A 17,702-nucleotide genomic window follows, 5' to 3' on the forward strand; every position below is an offset into this window, starting at 1 on the left:
AACTTGATCATAAAATAAGTCAGGAGCTACCCCCTCCCCCTGCAAATTTCATAAAACAAGTCAGGAACTGCCACCTTCCCCCTACCAATTTCATAAAACTTGTCAGGAGCTGCCACTTTCCTTGCAAACTGGCATCACCTATTTTCTTGCAGGATTTGGTGATTCCATCCAAATGTGTACTTACTTACAAAATTTTAGGATTTGAAAGCAAAGTGTTATTTTCAGTTTCTCAGAGGTAAGACAAAATCCTAGCGAGGGATTGACACAGAATAGAGTGGCTCAAAAGACTCTGAGATCCTTTGTAACAACTTTCATCAAGCTAATTTGTGCACCAAAATCCAGGTCAACATAAAAAGACAAACAGAACCAAAAGTAAAAATACAGGGCCAACAATAACAACAACAAAATACCCCGAAGAGCTAAAAGGCATTTCAGCAGAAGTGTAAGAAGGTAAGGGTGGATAAAGGGCAATAACTATAGAAGGAGGAGAAGGGGGAGAGGGATTAGAGACAGGGTCAGAGACAGGAGGAGAAGAAATGACTGAAGAAGTTATAGAGCTCTGACATTACAATTTCTTAATTTGTTTGAACTGTTAGAAACAGTGTCTTTTAAGGACACAAATTTACTGTCCTGATGCCTTTTAGAGACTTTTAAATACCAATTAAACAGGCTTCCCACTGTGGCTGTATTATGCAGAAGCTTTTAGATTCTAATTTGTTGCACAGAAAAGTTGATTTACCTAGGTCGAAAGAGCCCCATAATGGCCACTGATTTTCGTATGTGCATGTCAGTGATCAAGATACAAAACTGAGCCAGGGCCATCTTTGGAGCTGGCATTCCCCATCTTACAAAGTAACTTGCAAGTATTAGAATGTTAAAGGTGTACTTAAGCCTTATGTTCTCATAGAGAAAACAAAAATTGAGCTCTAAAGTCTTATCAGGACTTCCCACTAGATGGTGGGACTGAACACATCAAATGTTCAGAATGTGAATGGGAAATGAAAGCAAAAACAGAAAACTGACAATAAATCTCCCAAAAAGCTGTCTTCAAAACAAAGTGGAGGCTCAAGATTCAAGAGGGCTTATCTTTATGACCTTGAGATTTCATGGAGACAGATAGAACACAAGGGGCTCAAGCTGGCACCAGAGTGCTGATCCTTGACAATCTCGGGGTTTGCTGAAGATAAGATGCCTTCAGAATCCTGCCAAGTATGCCAAAGTATTGTAGACTGAAACTCTCAGACTGTACAAAAGTAAAAAAAAGAGATTGAAAGCATAAGAAACATTTGAATGGGGAGATGTTAGCCCACACAGAGTGAAGAGCAGTGAATCCAAGGGGCAGCTGTTTTGTGAGGATAGATATAATGTGGAATCAGGAAACTTCCAGCAAGATTCTGATTGGTTGACCTTCCCTGGCCTTTCCTGGAATTGTTCGGGCTTGTCCAGCCTTGCTCAGGAGTAGCCATATTGTCTGTTGGTTCCACCTAGCCAGAGGCCCAAGTCCATATGCATATGAATTTGGAAGAAGTCAAAATTACATTCTCAGGAATGCAGGAGCAGGAGGTTGTAACAAAGTGGAGTCAGGCCTGCTCCTAGGCCAGCCACCCAAAATATGCCAGACACCTGTGTTCTGAAGCTCTTATTCACAAAGAAGCAGAATTTGGCTTTTGGAGGCCAGGGTATCATCACTTCTCATTTATTCATTCAGAAATCTCCATTGGGTTTCTAAGTGCCAAGCAGTGTGCAGTGGTGGACACTACAGAAAATACTGAAAATGGGTTCTATTGTCCTCGTGGAGTGGTTGACTGGTGCAAAGGTAAGCAGGATTCTGAGGTTTGCACATAGAATTAATAAAATCAGTCCCATTCATTAAATTAACAAGACACAGTACAATGGATGCCATGAGCAGTAATTGACAGGTATGGGTAGTTAGGAGCTGGCTGAGCAGAAGTGGGGGATGAGGAGGTAGGGGAGGTGTGGGGAGAAGATGATTCACACAGGGAGGGGCATTTGCAAGGGTGAGAAAAACAGAGTGTTCAAGGCACTGAAGGAGGACAGGTGTGGCTGGGCATAGAGAGCAGGGGAAGGTCAGCTGGAACAGATAACGCAGGACACTGAGCCAATTTAAGGGGCTGAATCATTATCTTAAAGATTACTCAACTTGAAAAGGATATTGCTTCTATTGCCTCTTGTTCAGTGGTCTTCATACAAATTTATATCTGGGCAACATATATGATAGTTTCTAGAATGATCACACCACCTTGTTTTAAATCTTTCTCTCCCTCCCCCAGCTCTGTGCTGGTGATTTTCATGCTGACTTCCTATCACTCTCAGATTCTTTATTAGGCTCATACTCAAACAGCCTGGAGTCTATGGCTCTACTCTTGGGGCCCCCGAATTCCAGAATAACCAGGATGTTCTTGGAGAAAAATCTCTTATATTTGTTTTCAAGGTGTTTTATATGGGGCTAAAGAATACTCCCCTTGGTTTATTTCACCACATCTAAGCAATCAAAGAACTTTCTCAAAATTTCTAGCTTTTTCTAAAATGGGTAATTACAACAGAATAATCAGCAGTCCCACTAATGACATTCTGTTGAAGCCTTTTTTGCTCTGTTTTTAACTTTTTAATTTACTTTTTGTCAGAAGAGAGGTCCCAGTGCTTTGATTCTTAGTTTACTGAAGTAACCAAAAGCTATTTTCTTTAAACGTCCATTGTAGATTGACTTTCCTATATCCATGAACACCTTTTTTTTCCTTTTGACTCTGTGGATAAAATTGTTCAATAAAAGCATTCAATGTTATTTGGGCTATTCAGCAAAGAATACTTAAAACGTTGAAAAGAGCTGGGTTTCAAACTGAGTATGGAGGAGGCAAATATGACTCACCACTTAATTGGGGAATTCCAAGGAGACCCACGAGTGCTCACATTTGTTCTTCCCACTGTGTCCAGCACCATGCCTTGCACACAGTAATAACAACAACAACAGAATCCAAACCTATTGCCATTGAGTCGATTCCGTCTCATAATGACACTGTAGGACAGAATAGAACTGCCCTGTAGGGTTTCCAAGGCTGTAATCTTTGTGGAAGCAGACTGCCACTCTTTCTTCTGCCGAGTGGCTGGTGTGTTTGAACTGCTGACCTTTTGTTAGCCACCAAGTGCTTAGTAGTTGCTCAATAAGTGTTGGAGTTGATCCTTAAAATACCTTGCAGCTCTAAAATTCACCGAATCTGAGACCAGTGGTCAATAGCATGGATCCCTGGTTTCCATCTCTTCAATCACTTGGTTTGATTGAGCTGCCATGTTTTATGTAAGCAGGAGGCTCTTCTGTTGCATTAGTGGAGAGGGGAGAGAGGCCCCATTAGATGCAAACTCATCAGTTGATAAAGCTTTGATAAGGACTGTGGGCCCCTGATATCCTCAGCTAATGTCCAAATTACTCAGTAAGCTCTTCAAGGCCATGATGACCCCATCTAGCCTGTGTCTCCAACCTCATTTCTAAGCTTTTCCCTCACTCCACTGTTTCTGGAACCCACCAGACCTTCTGGATTCTCTGCTTTTGCTGGTCAACCTCTTAGAGAAGCTTTCTCTGAACATCCTCAGGTAGGACCCCCCTTTCTCTCCTCTGTGCTCAACTCCCCTCTTGCTGTGTCCTACCACAGCCATTATTCATCCTATGGACCATGAACCCCTCAAAATTTGTCTTTATTCATCATTAAACCCCAGCACCTGGACGCCTGTCTGCTCCAGAGGGAGCACTCAGAAGAGGTTTTCAGTGGCAATGAAAGGGACTGGGATGAGGGACCAGTTCTCTGTTCCCCTCGTGACAGCCCTAGGCTGTGTTTGAAGCCCATCCAAGAGGGTGTGTTCTTGGGTTCACTGGCTGGCCTCCAAAGCACAGAGAGCTCTGAGGCCGACCCTGGGGGCACTTCCCTAATATAGCTTCCCACCACCAGGCCACACCATCTGCAAATACATGAGCATGAAGGGACAATGATGAATGAGACATCTGATCTTGATGGAGCTACCATGAGATGATGTGGAAGGCAGAAGAAGAAACCATTTCTTACTGTCTTGGGACAACTTAAATTCCCTCTTGTCAAAGGAAAGGCCACAGGCATTCTCTCAACACCTCTGTGTGCAGACCCCAGTCCACCTACCCCAGGCTCTACGTTGATCCACAACAGGTCAGGTCCAGGTCAGGCAGTGTGAGTGGACGCAGCCAAAGGACGCCTCCTGTTGAATCTCCACTAGGCTGCCATGGGGAGCCAGGGTATATTATAACCATATTTCTTTTGAATGGTGGAGAATGGGAGCAGAAATAGTATCGATGATTTATTTTACTAAATAGGAAAAATTTTAAAAATTGTCAGCCACTATTACTACCCTTTCATAAAGTTAAAAATAGATACACTACTAAAAGATGTGATAAAAATGTGCAGCCACCAACACCCCACTGCATTCCACCCCAGTTGTGATTCTCAGACCTGAAGATGGGCCTTGGCCTATTGAAAAGTGGAGATCAGATTAAAAAAAGACCAAAAGACCTTCCTAGAGTGATTGGAATGTGAGGGTGATCTCACCAAATGCCTCGTAAATAAGTCTGCAGTGATGTCTTCCCCTAGGAAATTGCTGTCTTCATTAGTTTGAAGGGTGACTATCACTCAGGGGCCACTTGTATGTGTATTTGTCCATTGTTGGTGGTCAAAGGCCCCGAGCACCCAGGGCAGGGCTAGTAACCTGGAGTCTGAGACCTTGGATGGGGAAAAGATTACATCTTCATTTTGTTTAACCTCAAATTGAAATTTAGCATTTCCCTCCACTATAAATATAGGTCCTGACCCACACAGTAGTGGTGCTGGTGACTTTGTCACCAATAGAGATCATCAGTGTTTTCACTTACATGACAGTAGCTGTAGATATGTCTAAATATGGGTGAAACTCATCCTGCCTTCAAAAGTAGTTATTAGATCCACAGCTAGATATCATTATTAAATACAATAATGAAGAAGTGCATGTGTTACTCTAGCACATTTTAAAAATATTTGGATAAATTTATTCCAACACAATTGATTTCCTTTGTATTCCTATATGTTTTGTTTTACTCATTTAGAAACATTATTCAGAGAAGGGGTTCATAAGCTTCCCCTAACTGCGTTACAGGGATCCATGATCTAAAAAGTGTTTGTGGGGGTTTTGTGGGTACTTAACTGCCTCTGGGAAGCACCAGCTTTGAACAGCAAACTGTATCAGACCCAATTTCGTCCCTCTCACTGGCCTTCCAAGAGAAGGTTGTTGTGCTCTGAGGAGTGGGTGCCCACCGGGCTGTGTACTCACTGCCAGTGCCCCCAGATCTCAGGAGCTGTGGCTGGGAAGGACAGCAGAGCCAGGAGAGGGGGTGTTAAAGCAACTTCTAGACTGCTGTTCCCACTCTCTCTGAGGTGAGGCCATTCCATGGAAGTGTGCCCCCTGCTAGTCATATACAGGTAGCATGGTGGGCAGAATGCCTCTGTCAAGGTGAAACTTGAAGAGAACTGAGGTGACATGACTTAATTCCGCTGACACTACTGAAAGGCACATTTCAATTACATGTCATGGCAGAAACAATCATTGCCATTATATAAAACCAAACGCTGTTGGTGTTGAGTCGATTCCCACTCATAGCGACCTTAGGATAGAGTAGAAATACCGTATAGGGTTTCCAAGGAGTGGCTGGTGGATTTGAACTGCCGACCTTTTGGTTAGCAGCTGTAACTCTGAACCACTGCTCCACCAGGGCCTCACCGTCAGTATATAGTGCTTTCCAAATGCCCTGTGATCCAGGCTTTATTATCCTCAATTGGAGACAAGGTGACAGGTTTGGAGCACTTAAATACCCTGTGCCATATTACTCCACTGTTGTGACTGAGCCGGGATGGGAACAAGGGTCTTCTGATTCCAAATTCCTTGTCTTTCTGCTCCAGCAGGCTGTCTGAAGGTAACAAAAGGCAGTGTATGTATCTGTTCTGCAGCATCTTTTACCTGGATTAGTGGAAAAAGGTTTAGGTCCTGGTTTGACAATTATTGAAATACTGTAAGAACCACCACAGCAAACCTTGAGCACACTTTGATCAAAGATCCTGTCTTCCACATCTGACCATCCCAGACTTTCTTTCCCAGGGTCTGTTCTGTGATAAAATAGCTCATGAAATCACTGTGGAAAAAATCAGATTGTGGCCAAATAAATTCATTCAGTTCTGCAGAAGATGTCACCTTTCAGAAATTTGTTTTTTATTTAAATTTACTTTAAGATATGAATGCTGTATAACTTACAAATTGTCCAGATCTTCGATGTATAAACCAAAAAACCCAACCTGTTGCTGTTGAGTTGATTCTGACTCATAGCAACCCTATAGGACAGAGTAGAACTGCCCTATAGGGTTTCCAAGGCTGTAATCTATACAGAAGCAGAATGCCCCATCTTTCTCCTGCAGAGTGGCTGGTGGTTTCGAACTGCTGACCTTTCGGTTAGCAACTGAACACTTAACCACTGCACCTCCAGGGCTCCTTTCTTAGGTGTATAGCTCAGTTAATTTTTACATAGGTCGCTATGAGTTAGAATTCACTCGATGGCAATTGGTTTGATTTTTGGTTTTACAACCATGCAACTGCCACCAGATCAAGAAAAGAATATATCCAGCTCTCCTGAGGGGTACCTTGTGTCTCCTCTCAGTTAATAACTACCCCCCCCCCACCAAAAAGAAACCATTATTCTAACTTCTATCATGATCGATTTGAACTTCATATAAATGGAAAATCCAGCATGAACTCTTTCGTGTCTGGCTTTTTTTTTGCTGCATGTAATGACTGTGAGACTAATCCATGTTGTGTGTATCAGTAGTTTGTATTTTTTATTGCTGTGTAGCATTTAATGTATCCATTCTGCCATTGATGGACATTTCTTTTTTTATAGTTGTCCTACTTATTGATTTATTGCCTGTTAGCTCTAAATTCACCCTTTTTGTCTCCTCTGTGAAAATGCATCTGGGCCCTTTAAATACTTTTGCTCTGCCACCTGGCCCTGAAGCTTTGTTAATAGAGGGCGCTGGAGAGGCATTGCAGGAGGATAGATTTTTAGATTCTTGGTTTAGAGGCGGTTGCTCATTAAGCTTTGGGAGTGGCCAGCAACTTCACCTGGTACATCCCTGTTATGGATTGAATTGTATCCCCCCAAAAAATAGATGTTGTAAATCTTAGCCTTTGTGCCTGTGGTTATAATCCGATTTGGGTATGGGTTGTCTTTGCTGTGTTAATGGGACAGGATTAGTGTAACATGTGTCTTGAGTCACTCTCTTTTGAGATATAAAAACGATAAGCAAGCGAGCAGAGGAGAGATGGGGGGAGACACATGCCAAGACACATGAAGATCTCCGAGGAACCAGGAGGCAGAAGCTCAAAGATACCAGGACCTTCCTCCATAGCCGACAGACAGAGAAAGCCTTCCTTTAGAGCCAGCACCCTGAATTTGGACTTTTAGCCTCCTAAACTGTGAGAAAATAAATTTGTTTATTAAAGCCATCACTTGTGGTATTTCTGTTATAGTAACACTGGATAACTGAGACAGAATTTGGTACTGGAAGAGTGGGGTGCTACTCTAACAAATACTTAATATGTGGAAGTGGTTTTGGAATTGGATAATGGGTAGAGGCTGGAAGAGTTTTAAGATGCCTAATAGGAAACCCTGGTGGCATGGTGGTTAAACCCTGGTGGTGTTGTGGTTAAAAGCTACAGCTGCTATACAAAAGGTCAGCAGTTTGCATCCACCAGGTGCTCCTCGGAAACTCTACATGGCAGTTCTACTCTGTCCTATAGAGTCACTATTAGTCAGAGTCGACTCGATGGTAGTAGGTTTGATTTCTGGTTTTTTTTAATGGTAAAAGCCTATGCCTTGAAGAGACTTGGTAGAATTATGGATGTCAACGGCAGTTCTGGTGAGGGCTTAGAAGGAAGTGAGGAGAGCTATAGAGAAAATCTCTATCATCTTAGAGAATACACATGGTATCAGCAACAGTACATTGCTAGAAATGCAGGGTATATTCGTGAGACTCCCCTTGAGAATAGCTTTCCCTGACATCTAGAAGGCAGGTTTCTGGAAAGTTCCAGATGGTAGATTTCTAGCAAGTTTCATCAATGTGGCACCACAGTGATACCTGTGCATTTAGTTGGGCCATGGCTGTTTCCTCTCCAATGAAGTCTGAATCTCTGGGGGCTCTTTCTGGGGTGCCGAATCTCAGCCCTAGGGGCAGTCTCTGTTCCTTGTATCTGCTATTCCTATATTCTTTGCACTTCTCTTTACTTCTTACTGCTAATCCCTTGTCACCCTAAACCCCTGTTAATAATTCTTTGTATTAAATTTTTTATATTAAAGTAATTTGTTCAAATTACTGTGTAGTTTCTCCTTCCTGGTTGAATCCAAACTGATACAACAATTTTGGGCTGTTATGAGCAATGCTACTTTGAATATTCTTGACCATGTCTCTTGGTAGACATAAATAGTTATTTCTGTTAGGTACGTGCCCAAGAGTGGTGTCATGGATTGAATTGTGTCCCCCCAAAATATCTGTCAACTTGGCTAGGTCATGATTCCCAGTATTGTATGATTGTCTACATTTTGTCATCTGATGTGATTTCCCTGTGTGTTGTAAATGCTATCACTATGATGTAATAAAATGGATTAGTGGCAGTTATATTGATGAGGTCTACGAGATTAGATAGTGTCTTAAGCCAATCTCTTTTGAGATATAAAAGAGAGAAGTGAGCAAAGAGACATGGAAACCTCATACCACCAAGAAAGCAGTGCCAGGAGCAGAGCATGTGCTTTGGACCTGAGGTTCCTGCGCAGAGAAGCTCCCAGACCAAGGGAAGGTTAATGACACAGACCTCCCTCCAGAGCCGACAGAGAAAGCGTTCCCCTGGAGCTGACGCCCTGAATTTGGACTTGTAGCCTAGTGGACTGTGAGAGAATAAACTTCTCCTTGTTAAAGCCATCCGCTTGTGGTATTTCTGTTATAGAAGCACTAGATGACTAAGACAAGTGGATTTCTGGATTATAGTATTTATGTTTAACTTGATTAGATACTGCCAAAGTAGGTCCCTGGGTAGTGCAAATGGTTAACATGCTCAACTGCTAACTGAAAGGTAGTGGGTTCAGGTTTACCTACAGGTGCCTGAGAAGAAAAGTCTGGTGATGTGCTTCTGGAAAATCAGGCATTGAAAACTCTATGGAGCACAATTCCACTCTGACACACATGGGGTCACCATGAGTCAGAACTGACTCAATGACAACTAGTTTCTGGCCAAAGTAGGTACAAAGTTTCAACGTGTTAGAACCAATTTACACACCCACTGGCAAGGTAAGAGAATTTCAATTGCTTCACATCCTTGGCAACACTTGGTATTGCCTGTTTAATTTTAGTTATTCTACTAGATGGTGGTTATATTTTATTGTGGTTTTATTTGTATTTCCCCAATGACTAATGATGTGCTCTTTCTTAGATTTTTGGTCATTTGGGTATCTTATTTTGTGAAATATTCACTCAAACTCATTAACAATTTTCTTACTGATTTGTAGAAGTTCTTTATATATTTTGAATAATAGTCCTTTCTCAGATACACATATGACAACATATTCTGCCAGTCTGTGTCTTGCCTTTGCACTTTCTTGAAATTATCTTTTGAAGTTCCATTATCAATCTCTGCTTTTATGTTTTGCTTTTTGTGTCCTGTTTAAAAAATAATTACATAGACCAATATCAGAAAGCTTTTCTTCTAGAAGCTTTATTGTTGTACCTTTCGCTTTAGACATACAGTTCTTCTGTATTTGACTTTTGAGGGTAATATGAGGTAGGGATCAGGTACTCCCCTGCTCCTGCCCCCATGTTGATATCATATTGATCCAGCATCATTTATTGAAAAGTTCACTTTTTCCCCACGGAGTTGTGATGCACATGCCATATATTAGAAACCACGTAAGTATAGATCTCTTTATGGGCTCTATTCTGTTATATTGATCTATTTTTCTATCCTTGTGCCAATTTTCTTGGAGATTTGAAATGCACACCAGCTTATGTAGAACCCTCTGTTAAACTATTGAACTTTGTTAAGAGATTGTGTGGACATCCTTAGCTTTCATATAAAACATCTGTTTTCGCAGGTCCTCAGATACCTTAGAGTTGTCATCAAGGTGTAAATTTAATTGCATGACATGGTAATTCTGTGCCTTAGTCCCCTTCCCCAACTCTCTTCTCCTGTTGGGAAACCTTTGATGGAGTGTATTCATTTTTTAAAAATTGTGTTAATTATATAGGTAACAGAATATTTGGGGCATTGCAACAATCTTCACATGTGCACTTCAGTGACATTAATTATATTCATTGTGTTGTTTAGCTGTCACCATTATTAACCATTCCCGACTTTTTCCATCACCCTTAACAGAAGCTTAGTGTCTGGTGATGGGGCATATTCTTGGCTCTCACTTTTGCTATCTTCCTCAGGTGGCTTTTTCCTCCTTTTCCTGCTGGAGCACCTCTTCCATATGCTTCCGGAAGAATCCCTTTGGCACCTCAACCATATAAGTATCAGTGATTCACGAAGCATTATCAACAGGCTGCTCAGAAGATGCAGGGGCTCCCTCCATGAGCTATGCTTTTCCCTTTGCTTCTGATGCTGATGCTCAGCCCCTGCAGTGGGCGGGGAACTGGACAGGTAGGAGCCGAGAGCTGCGGTGCAGTGTGGGTCTGGGCAGTTGCCAACAACCTTGCTCCACATTGCTTCGTCTTGATTCCTTGGTGGGGGCACCCAGACTTGCTCAGCCCCTGCTCACTCCTGTCCACGCTCACCTCTCCAGGCAAGAGACACTGCCTCTTCTGCTTGAGCCGGTGCCCAGATCTGGCTGCATGGTATCTGACGCCATACACTTTGGGGGAGATGATCTTTAAGAATAAGGAAACAGTGGAGGTGGGCAGTCCTGAATCTAAGCTTCATTGGTCTCAGGAAAACCCACTTCATAAATTGTCTTTCCTTTGAGAAGGCCCAGGACTAGGCTCCCAACACGGGAGTCAGTCCTGCTTCCCAGGCAATGTGCTGGTGTGGGCTCTACTTCTGGACACATAGCTCATCTTTGGCTCTGGGCCATGCGTCACCCAGGAGGTCATGTCCTTCTCTGCCCCAGATGATGAACATGTACATCATCCTCCCACTGCCATCACGTTCTCCTTCACCTCCTCCAGGGAAGGGATGTCCTCAGTCTCTACAACTGATCCACTTCAAAACTAGGGCTAGCACAGTGATCTGGGGTCTTTGACCTCACTCATTTATGATGCGGTGCCCACATTTGGTGGACTCTATGCAAGTCCTAACCACTGGTGCTTCTCAAAGGGGCCAGGCTAGATCAGAACCTGGGATACTAGTTAAAATGCAGATTCCTGGTTTCCAGACCTGTGTAATCAGAATCTCTGTGGCCAGAATCTGTCTTAGTCAGGGTTCTCTAGAGAAATAGACCAGGAAGATGTATGTGTGTAGATATATAAACGGTTTGTATTTGACTACTAACCTGAATGTTGGCAGTTTGAACCCACCCAGTGATACTGTGGAAGAAAGGCCTAGCAATCTGTATCCATAAAGATTTACAGCCAAGAAAACCCTATGGAGCAGTTCTACTCTATATCACATGGGGTTGCTATGAGTTGAATTGGCTCGACATAAACAGGTTTTTCTCTTTTTTTGGAAGGGTCTTGGGAAAAGACACATTAATAGAATGGGAACTTAAGGTTTATTATTGAAGCAACAACTGAGGAAGGGCAAAACTATACAAGAAAGGAAAGAAAGAAGGAAAATATCATCTTCCCCTTGCATTTAGTGTTCATGTTTCTCTCCGAAATGTATTTTGTGTATGGGCGTGGGATGAGGCAGGTTGGAATGCACTTTGATTCCTGGCACCCTTTCCCTGCCAAAATAACCTATAAATCCCAGCTGTTCAAATCAGTCATCTCACAAAGGAAGACAGAATGCTCACCACCCCTGGAACACAGGATGCAAGGGGTTCTTGCCTTCCATCTGCCTCTGGCAGTGACTTCTCCGGAGTCACCGGGCATACTATGGGAGCTCTAGCCAGACAGGAACCCCAAGGGAAGCCGAGAAGAACACGAGCTTGGCTAAGGGGACCTCCAGGATAAGGGTCCCTGGGATTATTTAATTCCTTTTATGGTGACTATATGGAGCCGTGGTGGCACAAACGGTGAAGCACTTGACTGCTGACCCAAAGGTTGGTGGTTCGAACCCACCCAGCGGCTCCCTGGGATGAAAAACAAGGCGATCTGCTTCTGTAAAGATTACATCCTAGAAAACACTACGGAGCAGTTCTGCTCTGTCATGTGGGGTCCCTGGGAGTCAGACTGACTGAACGACACACAACAACAACCATGGTGAATATATTTGGAATAGAATTTGGATGAAATTTTGAGTTACTCTTTTGCCCTTAAAATAGCCTACTCTTTCTTCACCTCTTCTGCGTGTCTTTCCTTGCTGGCCCCTCTGTCCTCTCACCCAGGGTGATGATTTTCAGACATCAACACTGAGTTGAGAACTGGCGAATGTCTTCCTCGTGTTGAATTCTTTAGGAATCTCTGGGTGGTGCAAATGGTTAAGTGCTCAACCACTAACTGAAAGGTTGTCGGTTTGAATTCACCCAGAGGTGCCTTGGAAGAAGGTCCTGGCAATCTACTTCCACAAGATCACAGCCATTGAAAACCCCATGGAGATCCATTCTATTCTGAAATACATGGGGTCGAAGAGTCGGAATCGAATCTACTCGATGGCAACTGTATTTTTGTTGTTGTTGTTCTTGCTGTTAAATTCTTTAGGCACCAGCCACACATTCTGTTATGTACAGAAGGTAAATAACCAGGATGAGAAATTGGTCTGTAACTAATTTATGTGTTCTTCATGTCTCCTCAGAAGCTAGGAGATGCTATCCTGGCCCCAAATCCTGAAAGGATTCTCAGATAGTTACATATCACTGTCCTTGCTGACAGGTGACTATGTGGAGGTCTGGGTTTGCTTTGATCATCCCCATTTTACAAAGGAGAAAACTGAGGCTGGGTGTGGGGCTCACCTGCTGGCTCAGTATTGTGTAGGTAGGTAGTGAACCAGCATAGAGCAAGACTCAGGAACAGCAAACTGTAAGAACAATTGGTGAGGAGTGTGTGACGTGAAAGACACTGTTCTTTTTGTTTTTCCTCCTAGTGATTCCTGAGTAAACAGAAGCATCATTCTTGGGAAACAAGCCAAGCCCAGTACCTGCTGGTACCAAACATCCTACACTGAGAACTCTCTGAAACGAACTTCCTCTTTGCATCTACCCTGTGGCTTAGCTTTCAAAGCAGCGGTTCATCTAACTGAGCACAAAGTGAGTTATTTGCTTTCTTATAACGGTAACATCGATGAAGCTGAATTGCCCAAAACAGTAGAGATGGGTAGGCAAAGATGAAAGAATCACATAGGAGGTTTTCAACAGTTACCTGAAAAAATAAATAACTACTGCTAGTAGAGAGGAGCCCCAGTGGCGCTAACCTAAAGGCCGGGAGTTCGAACCCACCCAGGGGCTCCGAGGATGAAAAGGACTGGTGATCAGCTTCCATAAAGATTACAGCCAAGAAAACCCTATGGAGCAGTTCTACTCTGTAACACATGGGGTCACTATGAGCCAGGGGCCGACTCGAAGGCAGCTAAGAACCGCTGCTAGCAGAGACACAATTCCAAAGTAGTTGTGCAAATCAGAAATAGACTATTGCTTCATTCTGGGGACAACCTGAAGCTGATTAATTAGTTTGGGGAAGAAAAGTAAGTGGTCCATACATTTAGGTTTAGAACACATGGTTTCCAGTCTTGCAGGTTCTCTACCTGGATTCCATCAGGAAATCACAGAAGGATGAGGGCAGATGGACCAAAGAGGGAACTAGTGAGAGATCTGGTCCCTTATTTTATAGACAAGAAATCTGAGGCTCCTACAGGGTGAGGCGGGCGAGAGGCAGAGCCAGGACCAGTGTGAGATTCCTGGTGCTCTTTGTCTTACACCCTGGAGAGAAGATGCTGGAAATCCTCTATGCTCAGCTTTTTGTATCTAGAACTAAACTTCTGTATGCAACGGGATTCCAGAGTTTCAGAACCATGGTTCATGAGCCACGGATCTCTTCTCTTCCCCCACCTTAGCCACCCAAAGTGGAGCCACACATACCCTCATGCTTTTGAGGATAATAGTTTGGCTTTGTTTCTTGCAGATGACTCACTCGAAGATGAGATGTACATATATTTTCCTTCTGATTCTGGGGGCCGTTTGCTTGTATTTGAGCGTGTGCAATCTGACTCCTTTTAAAGAAGAGCCGTTTATTTTCAAGAAAGAAAGTGGGAACTTCCTTCAGCTCCCGGAAATAGACTGCAGGCAGAATCCTCCCTTCCTTGTCCTGCTGGTGACTTCCTCGCACAGACAGGAGACCGCCCGGATGGCCATCAGGCAGACTTGGGGGAGAGAGATGGTCATTAAAGGAAAACGAATAAAAACCTTCTTTCTCCTGGGAGTCACAGCCAAAGAGCAGGAAATGACACTAGTCACCCTGGAAGGCCAGCAATATGGAGACATTATCCAGAAGGACTTTGTGGACGTCTATGTCAATTTGACTCTGAAGACCATGATGGGCATTGAATGGGTCCACCGCTTCTGCCCTCAGGCCGCCTTTGTGATGAAGACAGACTCCGACATGTTTGTAAACGTCTACTATCTAACTGAACTACTTCTAAAGAAAAACAGAACAACTAGGTTTTTCACTGGCTTCTTAAAGATGAATGATTTCCCAATTAGGAAAAAGTTCAATAAGTGGTTTGTCAGTAAATACGAGTACCCGTGGGACAAGTACCCTCCATTTTGCTCTGGCACGGGCTATGTTTTTTCTAGCGACGTTGCAAGCCAGGTATATTATGTTTCAGAGAGCGTCCCCTTCATTAAATTAGAAGATGTGTTTGTGGGGCTCTGCCTGGAGAAACTGAACATCAAGCTGGAGGAACTTCACTCGGAGCAGACGTTTTTCCCTGGAGGCTTGCGCTTTTCCACGTGTCGCTTTAAGAGAATTGTGACCTGCCATTTTATCAAACCTCCAGAAATGTTGACCTATTGGCAGGCTCTGGAGAGTTCCGCGGCAGAAAAGTGCCCAGTTTTCTGAGGCGAGCCTAAGGGCACATCTGGACAAAGGTCAGACCACCCACAGTGATCCTTGTTGGAAGTTGGTGGATGGCCTTGCTGAGAGTCCTCAGGTGTGGGAGAGGAAGAAGGGGAGGGAGAGGGAGAAGAGCGAGGATGATAGCCTGCAGTGCTCCAGATCCAAGCTAGAAAACAAGCATAAATGAGACCACTGATCATTCTCATTTGGTGCCCCAAGCAATAAGAGATAGCACCTCTGGAGGACCTTCACTGCTGTCCTAAGTGTTTGATAGACACCTACACTTTCTCATTTCAACAGCCACTATCCATACAAAGTGGTGGGTGTTATCCCCATTTTACAGATGAGGAAACTGGCTAGAGAGGCACAGTGACTTGTCCCAAGGCTCCCAGCCAGCAAACAGTGGAGCAGAAGGGAAAATCAAGCGCCATCAGGATCCACTTGGCAGCCTGACCCTCTGTGCTCCTCCGCTGGGAGATAAAGGTGATTGCAAAGGCTCACAGGGAAGTTTAGTTCTCACCTTCAGTCTCTTTCTAACGCCCCTTCTCCTAACTGCTGATCCTTGAGTTTTGAATGCTATGACGAGGATGCACGAACTCGCCCCCAGCATCCTTGATGCTCTGGGATGGGTCTGGCTAGGCTGTGTGTCCGTGTTAGCAGCTTGGAACTGCACGTATCCTCCAGCCACACCCCAGAAGACGTCAGTGGGCTGGCTGCAGCTCCCCTCATAGGAAACGGTCCGCCCCAGACAGAAATAGATGTTTATAAATTGGGCTCAGAAATCCCTGTGGCCCCAGCTGGTGTTAGACTGCTCAACTGCACCACTCACTTCCTCAGTGGGCAGTAGGTCTTCTCAGGGCACACTGTGGAGCCCTGGCCTGTGTGTTCTGTGCTTGCTGGGGACCTTTTGGTGTCTCCCTTGAAACAGAAGAGGGCTGGACACAAGGCATGGTCTGTGCAGGGTTCGGGGAGCTTTTCAGGCTTCAGCTGGACTTAGGTCAAGGAACCTGGGGCCCAAAGCAATGAGCTGGGCCCTGGTCAAGGGCGTCTCCTGTGTCCCCTTGTCAGCCTGACCAAGCTCATCTTATTTGGATGTCTCAGATGGCCAAGGAACAACTGAGGTTTATGGTTTGGAGTTTAACCCTCAGTTTCCTTCACACTGGAGGCTTGCAAGTGCCTGAGTTACAACGTGTCAGATAACAAGGCACTTCTTTGCATGGGCCTTTGCCCATCCAGCCACCCTCACACTCCATGCAGTCATCTTGTGGCTGACCACAGGAATGATTATTTTTTAGTTTTCCTTTATCTGATTTTACTAAGCTCCCAAAGCAAAGGCTTCACACTGCTGCACCACTTATATATGTTGGACTAATCCCTCACCTTAACTCAGGAAAAGATGTTTGCTGCAAAGTGTTGAAGACAGTGTTAATCTGTAAAATGAGGCCTGCTGTCCTATTTTGCAGGGCATTTCTCGATCTGAATCGAGCTGCTTCTGTGCAAATGTGTTTGCTCATCTGGCTGCTCTGAACACCCTAGTCCGATTCAGAAAAGCCTCCTTCTTAGGTCGCAAATGCAGGGATTGAGCCCATTTTTTGAAACCTGCATTTCACAGGAGTCGCACGCCTTTGCTCCATAGATAATGGTGTGTTTGAAGGTGTGGGAGCTTGTCTGGGTGTGCGTCTGTATGGCCACCAGCCAGTGGGGTGGAGGGGCTGTAGCTGAGGTGGTCAAGTCATGGCCTCTTGGTGCACACCCCCGTCTGGCCTCCTTGGTATCAGCCTGCAGCTCTGGTCACAGGGACACAGGCGTGTTCTCCTCCTACAGAATCTGTTTGTTCTTAAAGGGTTTTCTGCAAAACTCATATTTTTTTCCACTATATTTCTTTATACAACGAAGACTTTTTTTCTCTAGGGAAAAAGTGATGTATGCCATGACTGTCGAAACTCGAAGGGATCTTAGAGGGCATTCGGTCCAATCCCCCTTTTTACGTAGGATGAAAGCAAAGCTCAGAGGGGCCCAGAGACTTGCCAAGGAGGTCACAGCTAGTTTGTAGTGGAATCCAGGTCCCAGCTTAGTCTGTCTTCTGTTCCACCATCTTGCCTATACCCAAGGGTAGGAAACAATCAATGCACAAATGATGAGGCAAAGCAGTGTCCTTCCAATGACACACAACACTCATGTCAAGATGTGCCTGCGGAGGAGCCAGGACTGTCGGTGGCTGCTACAGTGGCTTCACTCACAGGCACTAGGAGAGAAAGAATTTTGATAAGAACAGTGTTTGCCAGGAGCCCTGGGGGCACAGTGGTGAAGAGCTTGGCTGCTAACCAAAATGTTGGCAGTTTGAATCCACAAGCTGCTCCTTGGAAACCCTATGGGATAGTTCTGCTCTGTCCTGTAGGGTCACTATGAGTTGCAGTTGACAGCAACGTTTTTTTTTTCTTTTTTTTTTTT

The 17,702-nt window shown here is 44.2% G+C and overlaps 1 protein-coding gene across 1 annotated transcript in view; it reads left to right on the forward strand.

Moving 5' to 3' along the window:
* Positions 1-16,050, forward strand: part of B3GALT5 (beta-1,3-galactosyltransferase 5) — a 53,846-nt gene extending 37,796 nt beyond the window's left edge. The window contains exons 2-3 of the mRNA XM_004388001.2: positions 13,285-13,447; positions 14,319-16,050. Coding sequence (XP_004388058.1) covers positions 14,319-15,254 — 936 coding nt within the window. The 5' untranslated portion in view covers positions 13,285-13,447 and the 3' untranslated portion in view covers positions 15,255-16,050. The remainder of the gene's footprint in view (positions 1-13,284; positions 13,448-14,318) is intronic.
* Positions 16,051-17,702: the final 1,652 nt, after the last annotated feature.

This window comes from Trichechus manatus, unplaced genomic scaffold, assembly GCF_000243295.1.
Source record: "Trichechus manatus latirostris isolate Lorelei unplaced genomic scaffold, TriManLat1.0 scaffold00202, whole genome shotgun sequence".
Classification (NCBI taxonomy): Eukaryota; Metazoa; Chordata; class Mammalia; order Sirenia; family Trichechidae; genus Trichechus; species Trichechus manatus.